The following is a 14,694-nucleotide window of genomic DNA, read 5'->3' as shown; positions in this document are numbered from 1 at the left end:
AGACTAATTTTAGACAACAGGGGTCAATGGAAGGAAAACATGATTCATAGGATGACTGAAATACCTATTTCAGTTATAATTCTGTGTATTAAAAAAACCTATAGAACTAAAACTCTGAATTCAGGTAATTTGAATTCTGTGCAAATAATGGTTGAATTTGCCTGTATCAATTATGTAAATAAAGATAAAGTTGCTTCTTTGCATAATCCATCCTGCGCCTGCTAGTAAGGAGAGAAAAAAAATCATATGGCTGTAGCCAGAAGTGACTACCATTTTGGATTTTCTTTGTCCATTCTCTGAACCATCAGTTCTGATACATGAATGTGTGTATGTACATGTTAGGGATATCAGATCATAGTTTTAAAAATTTGCAAGAGCAGTAGATGGAATCAAAGAAATGGTTTTCTGTATCTCTTTACTGCCAGATATTGATTGTCTGAATTTTGGTAGCTCAGGCCTATGTATTTGTAAAAGTTTATAAAAGTGATTTAGGAACTATCTCTTTTCTTTTGAAACTAAAGATTAAGCATGAAAAGGTAGGGCAATTCATGAAAACCACAATGCGAGAAGGGGGAAGACTTTTTTTATTTTCTTCTGTACTATATTGAAAATTCAATCTCCATCATCATCATCTTCATCATCATTGTTATTTAATTTTTATTCTGCTCTTCCTCTTAATTAATCTGTGACATAGTGCCATTTTTGTCACTATAAACTTGGTTAAGTCTCCCTTTTTGCATTCCATACTTAATGAACATTACTCTGTTCCTCAACTAAAATATGGTTATTTTTTACTGTGTAATTACAATCCTATCAAGTTCATTACTAAGTTTCCTGCCATATTAATTATGGAGGGAATCACCTATTCTCCAAAGAAAGGGTCCCCAACCCTGGTCCGTGGACCGGTACTGGGCCATTGCATGCCAGCAACCGTGCCACACAAACAAGCAAAGCCCCATCCACATGATGCAGGCAGCGCACAAAACCACACACTCTCTGGTCCACAGAAAAACCTCTCTCATAACTGGGCCCTGGTGCCCAAAAGGTTGGGGACCTCTGCTCCAAAGCACCTGAAGGCAGGACAATGGATGGAAACTGATCAAGGAGAGAAGCAACCTAGAACTAAGTAAAAATTTCTTGACCCTTAGAACAATTAATGGGTGAAACAACTTGCCTCCAAAAGTTGTGAATGCTCCAACAGTGGAACTTTTAAAAAAGAGATAGGACAACTATTTTTCTGAAATGTTATTAAGTTTCCTGCCTGAGCAGGGGACTGGACTAGAAGACCTCCAAGGTCACTTCCAACTCTGCTATTTTGTTCTGTTATTCTGCTAATCAGGAAGAACAGGTAGCATTTTATTCAATTGTTTCAATTAGAATTAGTGCCTGAGACAAGGATTGCATTGCCTGAATTTACACATCACGTTAAGTCATAATATGTGTGTAGATTTTTAATTTTAATTTTGACTTAGCTGTTTCAGTGATTCCTGCCAATGCAGTTTATAAACCATGGGTCTTAAGTAAGCATATACAACCAGTTATAGTTTATTCACCAAGCCAAAGTTAAGCAAACCATGACAGAGTGAAGTGTAAACTCTGTCAATGATTGGTTAATCTTGCTGAGCAAATTTGACAGCGTGTCTTTATTGCCCAAGACGGCAGCACTAGAACCAATGGATTAAAATTACAAGAAAGGAGATCAAGCTAGATGTCAGAAAGAACTTCCTGACTGCTTGAGTTGTCAGATAGTCAATAGTTTTCTTTGCTAGAGGTCTTCAAACAGGCTGGATGGATATCTGTCAGAGGTGCAGGAGATCTTAGGGGGTTTTCAGGTCCCTTCCAATTCTACTATGCCATTAATCTATGAACATTTAAATACTTAATATTTTATTTATATTTAGTGCAATTAGACACAATTCTGTAAGTTAATGTTCCAAATTTTAGAAATTGCACTTCAATGGGGCTAGATCAAAAAGCATAAGGATCCCAGAATGAATGACATCTTCCCCCTTACTGTCTCCTGATCTAGTGGACAGTGCTACCATTCACAGAAACGATGGACCCTCCTAACTTGTCTTCTTTCTACTGAGTTCTGTGTTGCTAATTTTTTTTCCTGCAATTCTGCCCCTTTTATGGACCAGAAGTATCAAGTATAATTTGCCAACTTAATTTCTTTTATGGACAGCTATTTGTCTGGAATGGGACAGGGTCTCTTGCCTGCGCAGAGGGTTGGAGTAGAAGACCTCCAAAGTCCCTTCCAACTCTGTTATTTTATGTTGTTCCTAATGTAATCTGCTTGGAATTCTTAAATAGGTGGCATACAAATACAAGTATGTGACTGATTTTGAATAATCTTGTTTTAAACTTGAGCTGTGATTTCTAGCCATTTAATGGCTTGTCCCCTCACCCAGAAAAGAACCAAATGCCTTATATTTACTGTCAGCAAACGTAAAGTGGTTATGAATTTACTATGAACACAAGAACCACTTGTGACAGGAACGTAAGGGTGGAGTCAGTGTGTCTTGTGCAGTTGCCAAAGAGGGGATTTATAGAGCCAAAATTTCACATGGGTTTTTTTCTCCTTCTTGAATGTCGGACTGTGGAAGTTGTTTTCAAGGTAAGGTTGGTGAAGCAGGCTGAAATCTGTGTGATCAGTGCAGAATAAAAAGGTGGTCTTTTTGCTGCAAGAAAACAAGAATGCAGTATAATATATCTGCAAAACTGTAGCCAAATATGAGGATTAGCTGAAGCATTTTTGCCTAGAACATGGAAACATAGGAAATATTGCTGTGTTTTTAATTTTTTTTTTTAAGTATGAATGGATGGAATACATGTTTAACTTAGAAATGCAAGTTTCTGTTCCACACTGGGAACTATTCTGTTTCATCCTTAGGGTTGCTCCATAGTTAATGCAGAAGGAAATATATTCTTCTTATCTATTGGAAATGTTTCTTTTTAATTTGAATGTCACCATGTACGGTATTATTATTTTGAATTATATATGGACAGAGAGAAATTGAATTGAACTGAAACAGAATGAAACAGAATGAAATGGAATGGAACGGACTATAATATAGTAGAGTAGAGTAGAGTAGAGTAGAGTAGAGTAGAGTAGAGTAGAGTAGAGTAGAGTAGAGTAGAGTAGAATAGAATAGAATAGAATAGAATAGAATAGAATAGAATAGAATAGAATAGAATAGAATAGAATAGAATAGAATAGAATAGAATAGAATAGAATAGAATAGAATAGAATAGAATAGAATAGAATAGAATAGAATAGAATCTAGATAAGGGTTTGGGCATATACCAAAGTAGAGTTGCTTGTAAATGTTGGAAGCCCCACTTTCACACCTAAGGAATGTGAAACCTGAAAAAGTTTCTGAAAATGTTTTCACAAACATTCCATTACAAAGAGTTATTTTTTTCTTAGAATTGTAGGATATAATAAGTATGGTACTATCAGTTCATAATGTTGTGGGACATGATGGTTGGTGAGAAAAGCAAATATTTCCATGTATGATGAATATAAACTTCATTACATAAGATTTTGTAAAGGAAAATTATTTTACTTTGGGTAAAATAATTTTTTGGACACTTTTGGAGACAGTCTTTCAAACATTTTCTATTATTAGACAGCTATGAATAAGAACCAGTCCATTTCTAGTGGAAAAGGGGGGGGAAGGTCTATTCACTTCATCTTTTCTTCTCTCCCCTGAAATCCTCAACTTGATCCCTTTTTTTTAACCTGAATTTGAAAGTAAAGCCAATTGCATGATCTTGATTGATTTCAGGCTCACAAATGTCCCTTTCCATTGTTTTGCTTTCCCAAACTGGCTGAATATGTGTGAATATATGTCACCTCTTGTTCCAGATTTGCTCCAGCAATGAATAGAAGTGGAAAGGCAGACTTTTAGGAATGTTCTTCCTCAATCACTCAAAATAATATCATAACTAATTTTCTATGGCTGGCCAAAAATAATTGGGGTCCCACAAAAAGGACAGGATAGCTCAGCTTTTAACAATCTATTGCTACCACAAATTGTTTGGATCACAGTCCCCATAATTCCCCAACAGATTCATGGTGTTTGATCCCATCCAAGTTGGAGAAGGTTAGTAGGTTACTTGCACAACTCCATATTTTTTAAAACTGCAGCTGAATAAGGGGCAAAATATTCAGAATGGCTGTGCTAATTTTTAATATGTGTAAAGGGATGGCAATGGCAGGAAGTGTTAGGTGCTCCTTTTTATCCCAAAGATACACTGAAAATAGAGTTTTCCCTGTTACTTGAGATATATATTGTGTGGCATGTTGTAGAGATTCAGTCACCTGCTCAAGCTTTAAATAAATAAACAGGGATTTAATTTACTGGTTAAAAGAGAAATATATGAATCATAACTTGAGAATTCCTTGGGCGTCTAGACAAATTACTATTATTATGATTATTAAATTGTATTTTACATAGTAGCAACAATTTTTACCAGTCAGAAACATCTTGCAATATTGATACTCTCTTTCCAACTGTATTCCATTCCACATTAGGGCACCAAGTTTTTTTCCTTGGATTATTCCTATTTTGGCACAAATAGTTAGAAATATAGCATTGAAGTTGTTTGCCATGTTTTTCTTTGCTCCAAAATTCATACCAAACTTCAATCAATGAACGGAATGAAGAAGTAAAGGTTGTACTAATGCCAAACTATCTCATATTGAAAATTTCAATATTTATTTATTTGATTTCTACAGCCACCCACTTCAATAAGTGATTCTTTCAAAAGGTCAATCTTTCATTAAATAACTTTATAACTAGAGAACATTCCCTCCAAATTCCAAAAAAACAACTTTATGTTGCTTTTGCACTAGTCTCAGATGAAAATTAAGAATAAGAAAATGGAGATGCAAAGTTCACTGTAAATTTACTAGAAAAAGAACACTCATCCCTAGTGTGAAAAGGACACAATTCTCATTGCATCACTTTGCTTAATGATAGGTCCACCACCCAAACATTATTGCCCCAAAAGAAAGGCAATGGTATTTCCTCCTCGTTCACACAGTGCACAGGATTTTGCCCAATAAATTACCAGAGCTGGTTTGTGAGATGAACTGTGATGTATCTATTTTTCTACCTGAGTCCTATTGGCAGACCTAAGAATAGGTTCACATACAATAGACCTTCCTTGTCTTAGCCCATTTTCTGGGGTCAAACAATATGCTGAGTCACAAACTAACCCAAGGAATTGGGTTTGCATAACACAATCACCCACAAAAGCTCTAGTTAGGGTTAGGGTTAAAAGCTGCTGTCATTTACTTGACATTCATGTAGGTCAAAAGAGGCAAGGAGTGTCCAGATTCCAGCAAGTATGAATGTAATATCATGAGCTAATCATGGATAAAATCATGGATAAAAAGTACTGCATTCAAACAGGTGTAATACAGAGGGTGGTTTGTGGCAATGTCATATCTCTCATCTGATTTACCTCACAGAATTGTCAAGGGCATAGAAAGGAATGATTTTCTGCATGCCATTTGGAGCACATTGGAGAAAATGGGAAATGGGAAGAGTGGAGATTAAAAACAGTGAATAAGTAAACTTATTTTCTTATTGACAGGTAGCTCCTCCTCACCTGAGGAGGAGCCAAGAGGTACGGAGCCTGTGAAGCCACTCATCTCCCACAAAGCTTCCCATAATGTACGTTCCTAGGGCTTGGAGAGATTTGAGTTTGGTTGTGGTAATTTGTAAGCAGTTTCTAAGATATCAAGGATCCAGCAGTTAGAAACCCCTGGACAGGTTTTAGTGAGGTAGGAACAGCCTTCATGCAAGTAAGTACTTGGCAGGCTGAGGTGGCAGTGAATTTATACAGCAGCCTTCCACCTCTCTTGCCCTCAGATGTGGAAACTACAATTTCTAGAACTCACAATTATCAGAAAGATCCACACATCTGCAGCAATCTGGTGCAGAGGAAGGTTGCTATCTACTTTTTTTTTCCCTAAAAAGGGGATTTTTTTTTTGTCACCACTGTTCCTTATGTCCTTAATGTCCTCATCAATGGGGGAGACATGCAATAGGTAAAATTGTTGTATATCTCTCTCCAGTATATCCCAACCATTAGAAATATTGTCTGTTGAATTTCTGCAAGTTATGTCACTGTTACAGAGCACTGAAGGAAGGGTAAAATGGCAATCATTATGACATGTTTTTGTTATTCTCTTCAGTCATATGTGGAACTTCATGAGCTGGTCATGGACAAGAACAATGAGTTTCGTTGGATGGAAGCTTCACACTGGATCAAACTGGAAGAGGACTTTGAGGAGATGGGGCATTGGGGGAGACCTCATCTTTCATACCTGACTTTTCAAAACCTTCTGGAGGTGCGCAAGGCATTTAGCAAAGGTGAGGTAAAGGATTGCAAGGATTGTACAGTTTTCCTTAAGAACTTTGGTTGGTTCTAAATTTGTTGTGTTGTTGTTAGTTGCGAAGTCGTGTCCGACCCATCACGACCCTATGGACAACGTTCCTCCAGGCCTTCCTGTCCTCTACCATCTTCTGGAGTCCATTTAAGCTCACGCCTACTGCTTCAGTGACTCCATCCAGCCACCTCATTCTCTGTCGTCCCCTTCTTCTATTGCCCTCAATCTTTCCCAGCATTAGGCTCTTCTCCAGTGAGTCCTTCCTTCTCATTAGGTGGCCAAAGTATTTGAGTTTTAGCTTCAGGATCTGGCCTTCTAAAGAGCAGTTAGGGTTGATCTCCTCTAGGACTGACCGGTTTGATCGCCTTGCAGTCCAAGGGACTCGCAGGAGTCTTCTCCAGCACCAGAGTTCAAAGGCTTCAATTCTTTGGCGCTCAGCCTTTCTAAATAATGTGCTACAAAAGAAAAAGAAGGGTGTTTGCACTCACCCTTTCCATTGTCCAAATCCCTGTACATTAGGTACAGGATTGATGTTCATATTTTAGCAATAAAATAAAATATTTGTAGCTCAGAGTTGAACTGTGGGGTCCTTGATATTCTCTAAGCTTAGAGGTTTTCTTGCAGATATTTCATAACTAACCCAGGTAACATCATCAGTGCATCAAGTAGCATTGATTATGTTACCTAGTTGGTAATGAAATGTACAAGAAAACCACTAAGCTCAGAGAGCACCAAAGACCCCACCTTTCATATATGTATTGATGGACTTGTTCTCTTGCCCTAACAAATATTCTTAGAGTAATTTGGAAGACCCAAGGTTTCCAAAAGAAAAAAAACTGACATTAAGAATAGGGAATGTAGAGGGGAGTAAATCGATACAATATATTTATATCTGTATCTATATCTATTGTATCCAAATGCAAATCTACATTTATATCTACCTCTGTCTATTCATCTTCTCTATCTCTTTCCATCTTTCAAATTTTCTAGCTTCAATGATTCTGGAGTCTCTTTAACAACAGAAGTAGCTGTGGCAATTATTTTAGGGAAACGTTCCCAATTTTCTTTTTGATATACTTCATAAAGATAATAAATGTCTCTTTTGGAATCATAAGCAAATATCTCTTCCAATGATCAAAAATGTTTCTTTGGGATGATCCCCCTATTTCTGCATTTCTAGGAACTGTTCTTCTAGATTTGCAAGAACGAAGTCTAGCTGGGATTGCCAATCAGTTGCTTTCCCAAATGATCTATGAAGGAAAACTCAAGCCTGATGACCAAGAGGTGCTTTTAAGAACTCTTCTACTTCAGCACAGGTATTGGCAAGGGCAAATATGAAAGATGACACTTCTCCACCCAAAGAATGAATGAGACAGCCAAGAAAAATGGGCCCCAATTCATGTCTAGTTCTTTCTGGATCAGGCATACTCTATAAATTAAGCTAGTGACAGATAAGGGCATTGAGAAAAACATAAGATAAGACCTGCTCCCCTGCAGTAGCTGCCAATACACAGTATTTGGATTTCATTCCAAGATCTGGGTAAATCCAGTAAAGGTCCTGGTCTCCCATCCATCTGCAAGATCAGGAGCAGTGAGGAGGACAGCAGAAGCCTGTCATACTTAACCTATGGATATGGCATTCAGGAAAATGCAAGGAATTGTCTTGTGTCTACTAGCCTGTATAAGCCCAGTGTTTCCATTTCTTTGGAACAATGCAAAGAAGGGTATCATGATGATGATCATCATCACCTCCTGCGGCTGGCCTTCCGCTTCGCCCCTCCCTGTCGCGGGGTTACGGAACCGACCAGGTGGTTCCGTCCCAGGCGCCTAATGGACCCTCAACGGTTCCAGGCGGTGCTTGGATCTATGCCTGCCATCTTTGCTCACAGCCCGGTCGATGCCTTAGTGGAAGCCTGGGAAAGGGCGGCCGCACAGGCACTCAACCGTGTTGTTCCCATGCGGCTCCTGACCCGGCGCAGATCCCGGTGGGCACCATGGTTCTCCATGGAGCTCCGGGAGATGAAGCGTTGGAGACAGAGCCTAGAGAGCTGTTGGAGGTCCAGCCGGTCTGAGTCTGATCGATTGCGACTAAGAACCTTCATGAGGTCTTATCTCGCAGTGATGGAGGCAGCGAAGTCCAGCTACTTCGCTGCCCTCATCGCGTCCGCTGATAATCGCCCGGCCGCCCTGTTTGGGGTGACTCGCTCCCTCCTGAACCAGGAGGTGAGGGAGGAGCCCCTGCAGGGTCGTGCCGAGGAATTTAGTCAATATCTGGTGGATAAAATTGCTCAGATTCGGGCCGGATTGGACTCCGACTGGGCAGAGTCTGACGACGGGGAATCGAGCGGTCTTGGGAATATTATTTGGGAAGAATTCGATCCTGTGACTCCAGAAGAAGTGGACAAGATCATGGGGAGGCTGTGTTCCACCACTTGTTTACTGGACCCGTGCCCCTCCTGGCTGGTTTATGCAGCGCGGGAGGGGACACGAGGCTGGCTCCAGGCAGTAATAACTGCTTCTTTGAGAGAGGGCAGCTTCCCCACCGCCTTGAAGGAGGCGGTGGTGAGGCCCCTCCTCAAGAAGCCTGCCCTGGACCCGGCTATTTTAAATAACTATCGTCCGGTCTCCAACCTTCGCTTTTTAGCGAAGGTTGTTGAGAGTGTGGTGGCTCATCAGCTTCCTCTGTTCCTGGAGGAAGCGGATTATCTGGACCCCTACCAATCGGGCTTTAGGCCCGGGTACAGCACAGAGATGGCATTGGTCACACTGATGAATGATCTCTGGCGGGCTCAGGACAGGGGTTGCTCCTCTGTCCTAGTCCTATTAGACCTCTCAGTGGCTTTTGATACCATCGACCATGGTATCTTACTGCGGCGCCTCAGGGGGTTGGGAGTGGGTGGCACTGTTTTACAGTGGTTCTCCTTCTACCTTCTGGGTCATTCGCAGTCGGTGTTGACGGGGACAGAGGTCGGCCTCGAGGCCTCTTGTTTGTGGAGTCCCTCAGGGGTCGGTCCTCTCGCCTCTCCTGTTCAACATCTATATGAAGACGCTGGGCAAGATCATTCGTGGTTTGGGGGTGGGGTATCATCAGTACGCTGATGATACCCAGCTTTTTATTTCCACCCCAGATCAACTCAGTGATGCACTCTCCATGATGTCCCATTGCCTGGAGGCGGTGAGGGTCTGGATGGGGAGGAACAGGCTTCGTCTAAATCCCGACAAGACCGAGTGGCTGTGCGTACCGGCATCTTGGGTTGTCCATTCTATTCCATCTTTATCTATAGGGGGTGAGGTGTTACCCCCCCATAGATAGGGCTCGCAACTTGGGCGTCCTCCTTGATTCACAGCTCAATTTTGAAGATCATATAGGAGCTGTGACCAGGGGGGCTTTTGCCCAGGTTCGCCTGGTACGCCACTTGCGGCCCTATTTGGACCGGGACGCCTTACGCACAGTCACTCATGCGCTCGTGACCTCTTGGATAGACTACTGCAACGGTCTCTACATGGGGCTGCCCTTGAATACCACTCAGAGGCTCCACCTTGCGCAGAATGCAGCCGCGCAAGTTGTGATGGGGGTTTCCCGATACTCCCATGTAACACCTCTGCTCCACAAGCTGCATTGGTTTCCAGTTGTAACCAGAAAATGCAGAGAGTAAGTAAAGATGAAAAATTGGGAAATCCTTTCTGCCAGAGAAATAGGATTTTAAAAATGAGTTGTTGCCTTCTGCCAGAAGGACAATTTTATTTATTTATTTGTTTATTTTTGTTTGTTTATTAACCTAATATGCCACCCTCTCACCTTATGTAATAAGTTTTTGTTTTATTCAGAAAGTTAAAATACAAACTTCAAAAAGAAGAAAACAATTACAAAGACAAAAAAACTAGACAAAGGATTTTTTTAAAAATGTGCATAAGAAAACATACATATATATGTTTTCCCCCTAGTTGAATACTGATAGATATAATACATGGTTCCCCCCTTACAAAACAGAAAAAACAGAAAATTGTTGTTTCTCAATGATTGCGTCTCATTCCCCAAAGCCATAAGCCTTCCTATAGATTAGATAGTCATAAACAATTTTCAAAGACAGAAGAAGCAGCATAACAAAGGACCTCAGATGATGTTGAGAAAATCTTTCCAACACAAAAAAGAAGAAAAAAACATCCTGAAGACCTAGTCCTAGGCATTAATTTTTTACTGTTGCATTCTTATTTTTTTTCCTCTTCATTGCATCTCATTTTTTTTATTTATTCTTTGTTCAGTCACCCTAATGAATCAGCTTCATTAAACACTCTCTTGCCTGCGCGGGTACAACAGACAGATGCCAAAGACTCAACCCAACCACTGCTTCAAGAACATCACCAAATAGAGATGAAGACCTTTTTTAATGACTCAGAGCAGGTAAGTTAACTTTGCAGTAAATAAAAGGGATAACATTTTGTGACTACAGTGCTACAAGTATTGGGATTTAAACTACAATTTTCCCCATCTAAATGTAGAATTGTATTCAGACTTCAGTTGTCCTCAGACTTAAAAGAGAACCAAGTAAGCAAAGCAACATTATAAAGCAAAGCATTATGACTGGTAGAAGTATTAAATCAATCGATTGGCCAGATTTGGTATGACTGCTCAAGAATTTGAACAAAGATTGTCATCTTTTGCATTCCTCACTTCAGATGAAGTATGTGTTCTACACATTATTCTTTAAAATAAGACCAAGAAGAAAATCCATCATCATAGCCTGTATTGAGAATCTGTTTCTCTTGGGGTATCACATAGTGAATGTCTACATAATTCAAGTAGACTATCTTAATCTTAAATATCTGATCATAAGGCAGCTACATGGCAGTCAAGTCAATGCATCTGATACTGGGTCCTAAGTTGTACTAAGTTTTACAATGCTCAACAGAGCTTCATAATTTGATTTGCTAACATACCATCAACCAATGCAGCAATCCAGCATGAAACCTGTAATTCAAAATCAGTGGCTCCCTTCAACAGCCCATTTATAATATTTTGTAGAATTGCAAATGCAGGAAGTTCTACATACAGCACATTGTAATATCCACCCATTACTAGAATACATGAGGGCAGAATGGAACCTTGAAGAGCCTCACTACTTAATCACTATGGGGACAAAGTATAATGACAAAAAGGCATTTTTGAGTATAGCCCTTCAGTAAAAATGGAGCTCCTGAGCTATTGTGCTCTGGATTCCCAACCCAGAGAACTAATTTAGAAGGGTACCATTATCAAGAATACCAAAAGCTGCCAAGAAATCAAGGAGAGCTAGGTATGTTGTTTTTCTTTTGAATTTATTTATTTGAATTTATTATTAAATTTATATGCCACCCTTCTCCCTAAGGACTCAGGGCAGCTCACAACAATAAAAAGTTAAAAATATAAAATACAAAATTTAAAAAAGAATTAAACAATGAAGTAAATACATAACAATAGACCCAATAAACCCACATTTAAAACTACAGTCAGTCCAGGCCTGATTGTTGGAGCATTCATGTCTTCAGGTCACGGCGGAAGGACCGAAGGTCAGGGGCCATCCTCAGCTCTGGGGGCAGTTCATTCCAGAGGGTCGGTGCGCCCACAGAGAAGGCTCTCCCCCTGGGGGTCGCCAGCCGGCATTGCTTAGCTGACGGCACCCTGAGGAGGCCGACTCTGTGGGAGTGAACCGGGCGATGGAAGGTTGATAATGGCAGCAGGTGGTCTCGCAAGTACCCCGGGCCTAAGCCATGTAGGGCTTTAAAAGTGATTACCAGCACCTTGAATCGCACCTGGAGGACAACCGGAAGCCAGTGCAGCTCACGCAGGAGTGGTGTAACATGGGAGTATCGAGAAACTCCCATAAGCACCCACAAGGCCGCATTTTGCACCAGCTGAAGCCTCCGGTGCACTTCAAGGGCAGCCCCATGTAGAGACCGTTGCAGTAATCCAGGCAAGAAGTGACAAGGGCGTGGATGGTAAAAGTCATCAGTGAGAACACTCAAGGCTGACTCAGTTCAAGACTGAATCCATATTGAAATAGGCTTTCTTTGAGGAGCAGCTAAAGCTGTACTATCTTAAGAGTTATTTATAAGAAAATGTCTAATTTTCTTAAATTCAGAGTGCAATCTCCAAGGTGTTTTCTTTTTGCAGGGAGAGTCAAGTCATAGTGAGTTTAAGAAGCAGCTGTTAGATAAGATTCCTTCTGATGCAGAAGCCACTCTGGGATTGGTTGGTAAGTATCTTCTATGTTCAACTGTAAAAGGGATCCTGTTATAGAAAATGTGTAGTGGACCTCTAGAGTACTGTGAGAACAGCTGTGTTGAATGTCATGTTTCATTTCTTGGCTTCTCCAGATAAGATTTCAGATAAGATCTTGAAGAATTGCTGCAATGACTTCAGAATATATGCTAGACTTTGAAACTGATGCACAGGTGCTACAATACACCAGAGAATCATTCAAAAATTTCCAGCATTGTTTGGCTACAATGTTCATATGTATGCCAAGAAATGGGTACATAGATAAGATATGGGGTGGAGTTGTAGAAAATAAAACCATGCTGAAAAATGTTATAAGCATAACTATTACACGAGAAAAGCCACTACTTTTATGAGCATTATTAATGTCTGTCAAAGGGAATATTTATTGTTATATTATCTGATGTTAAAAGGGTCTGTTTTGTTGACAACAAGATAAGCTATTACAAATTCCTGGAAAAATTTCATAGGATTGAAAGTCATACGTTGGTAAGATAGAATATGGGTGATGGCATGAGCAGAAAATCTGACAGGGTAAATTTGGCCAGTAAAAGTACACTAATTACTGCATCCATCCAAGAAAGGGACTGAGTTACTTGGCAATAAATTCACAGCTTTTCTGGAGGAATATTTAAACTAAACAACGGGGACAGTGAGTTAATTGATACAGAACATCACTGTCCCCGGCAATCTAAGAAAATAGGGGAAGTCAGACACCACACAAGTTATGTAGCAAGTAAACACAGGGTCAGTCATAAAGGACTCAAATGTCTATACACCAATGCACAGAGTATGAACAATAAGCAGGGTGAACTAGAAATTCAGGTAATTGAGGGCGGATATGATATTGTTGCCATTACAGAAACATGGTGGGACAAAACCCACAAATGGAACACACAGCTAGAGGGATTTAAATTATTTAACAGAAACAGACTAAACAAAAGAGGAGGTGGAGTTGCTCTATATATAAGAAATCACTTTATCTCTACAGAAATAGAGCACAACAATGATGAAAACTGTAAACTTGAATGCATTTGGGTCAATATAAAAGGGGAAAAAATGACATTGTCATAGGTGTATACTATAGGCCGCCCAACCAAGCAGAGGAAATAGATGAACTAACTAAGGTATGTAAGAAGCACATCACAATAGTAATGGGGGACTTTAATTACCCTGATATCAACTGGGAGACAAACTCTGCACCAAGTGGAAGATCAAACAGATTCCTGACAAACCTAGCAGACAACTTTCTCTCCCAAAAAGTAGAGAAGGGAACTAGGGGATTAGCCATATTGGATTTAATTCTCACTAACAGATGAAATGATAGAAAGTGTCAAAGCCACAGGAACCTTGGGGGGGAAGTGATCATGCAATATTGGAATTCAACATTCTGGAAGCACAAGCAATAAAACACAGCCAAACTAGAGTCTTGGACTTTAAAACAGCTAATTTCAATAAACTTAGAGAGACCTTGGGAAGAATTCCATGGATGAGAATCCTAAAGGGGAAAGCAACTCAAGAAGCATGGGAAATTTTGAAAAGTGAGATAATAAAGGCCCAGTCTAGCACAATACCAACAAAGAAGAAAAATAACAGCTCTCAAAAGAAACCAGCATGGCTGCATAAAGAACTCTCTGATGAACTAAAAGATAAAAAGGACAAGTATAAGAAGTGGAAAGAGGGGCACATAACTAAGGCAGAATATCAGCAAACAGCCCGTGCTTGCAAAGATGAAGTGAGGGAAGCTAAGGCTCAAAATGAACTAAGGCTTGCGACCAAAGTCAAAAATAACAAAAAAGCTTCTTTCAACATATAAAAAAGAAGAAAAAAGTTAAGGAAATGATTGGTCCATTAGTGGGGGAAAGTGGCAAGAAGATGACAAGCAACAGGGAGAAAGCAGAACTATTTAACTCATTTTTTGCATCTGTTTTTACACAAAGGGAAAAAACAGTCCAACCTACCAAAACCAATGCCATAAAAAACAGAATAGAAACGCAAGTTAAGATAGGCAAGAAAAATGTAAGTGAGCACC

At 40.0% G+C, this 14,694-nt stretch overlaps 1 protein-coding gene across 6 annotated transcripts in view; it reads left to right on the top strand.

Annotated features, from left to right (window-relative positions):
• SLC4A1 (solute carrier family 4 member 1 (Diego blood group)) overlaps positions 1-14,694 on the top strand; it is a 71,592-nt gene that overhangs the window by 15,473 nt on the left and 41,425 nt on the right. For 5 of the 6 annotated variants that reach the window (XR_014028603.1, XM_081344997.1, XM_081344998.1 and 2 more), the window contains 5 exons: positions 5,608-5,687; positions 6,212-6,389; positions 7,587-7,722; positions 10,670-10,808; positions 12,558-12,639. Coding sequence is in view for 5 of the 6 variants with exons in the window: in XM_081344997.1 (XP_081201123.1) it covers positions 5,608-5,687; positions 6,212-6,389; positions 7,587-7,722; positions 10,670-10,808; positions 12,558-12,639 (615 nt within the window). In the remaining variant the exon portion in view is untranslated. The remainder of the gene's footprint in view (positions 1-5,607; positions 5,688-6,211; positions 6,390-7,586; positions 7,723-10,669; positions 10,809-12,557; positions 12,640-14,694) is intronic. The other variant, XM_081344999.1, reaches the window with a different exon arrangement.

Source organism: Vipera berus (assembly GCF_964194415.1).
Source record: "Vipera berus genome assembly, chromosome: Z".
NCBI lineage: Eukaryota > Metazoa > Chordata > Lepidosauria > Squamata > Viperidae > Vipera > Vipera berus.
The sequence above is the reverse complement of the archived record's forward strand: the minus strand, read 5'-3'. Positions and strand labels throughout refer to the sequence as shown.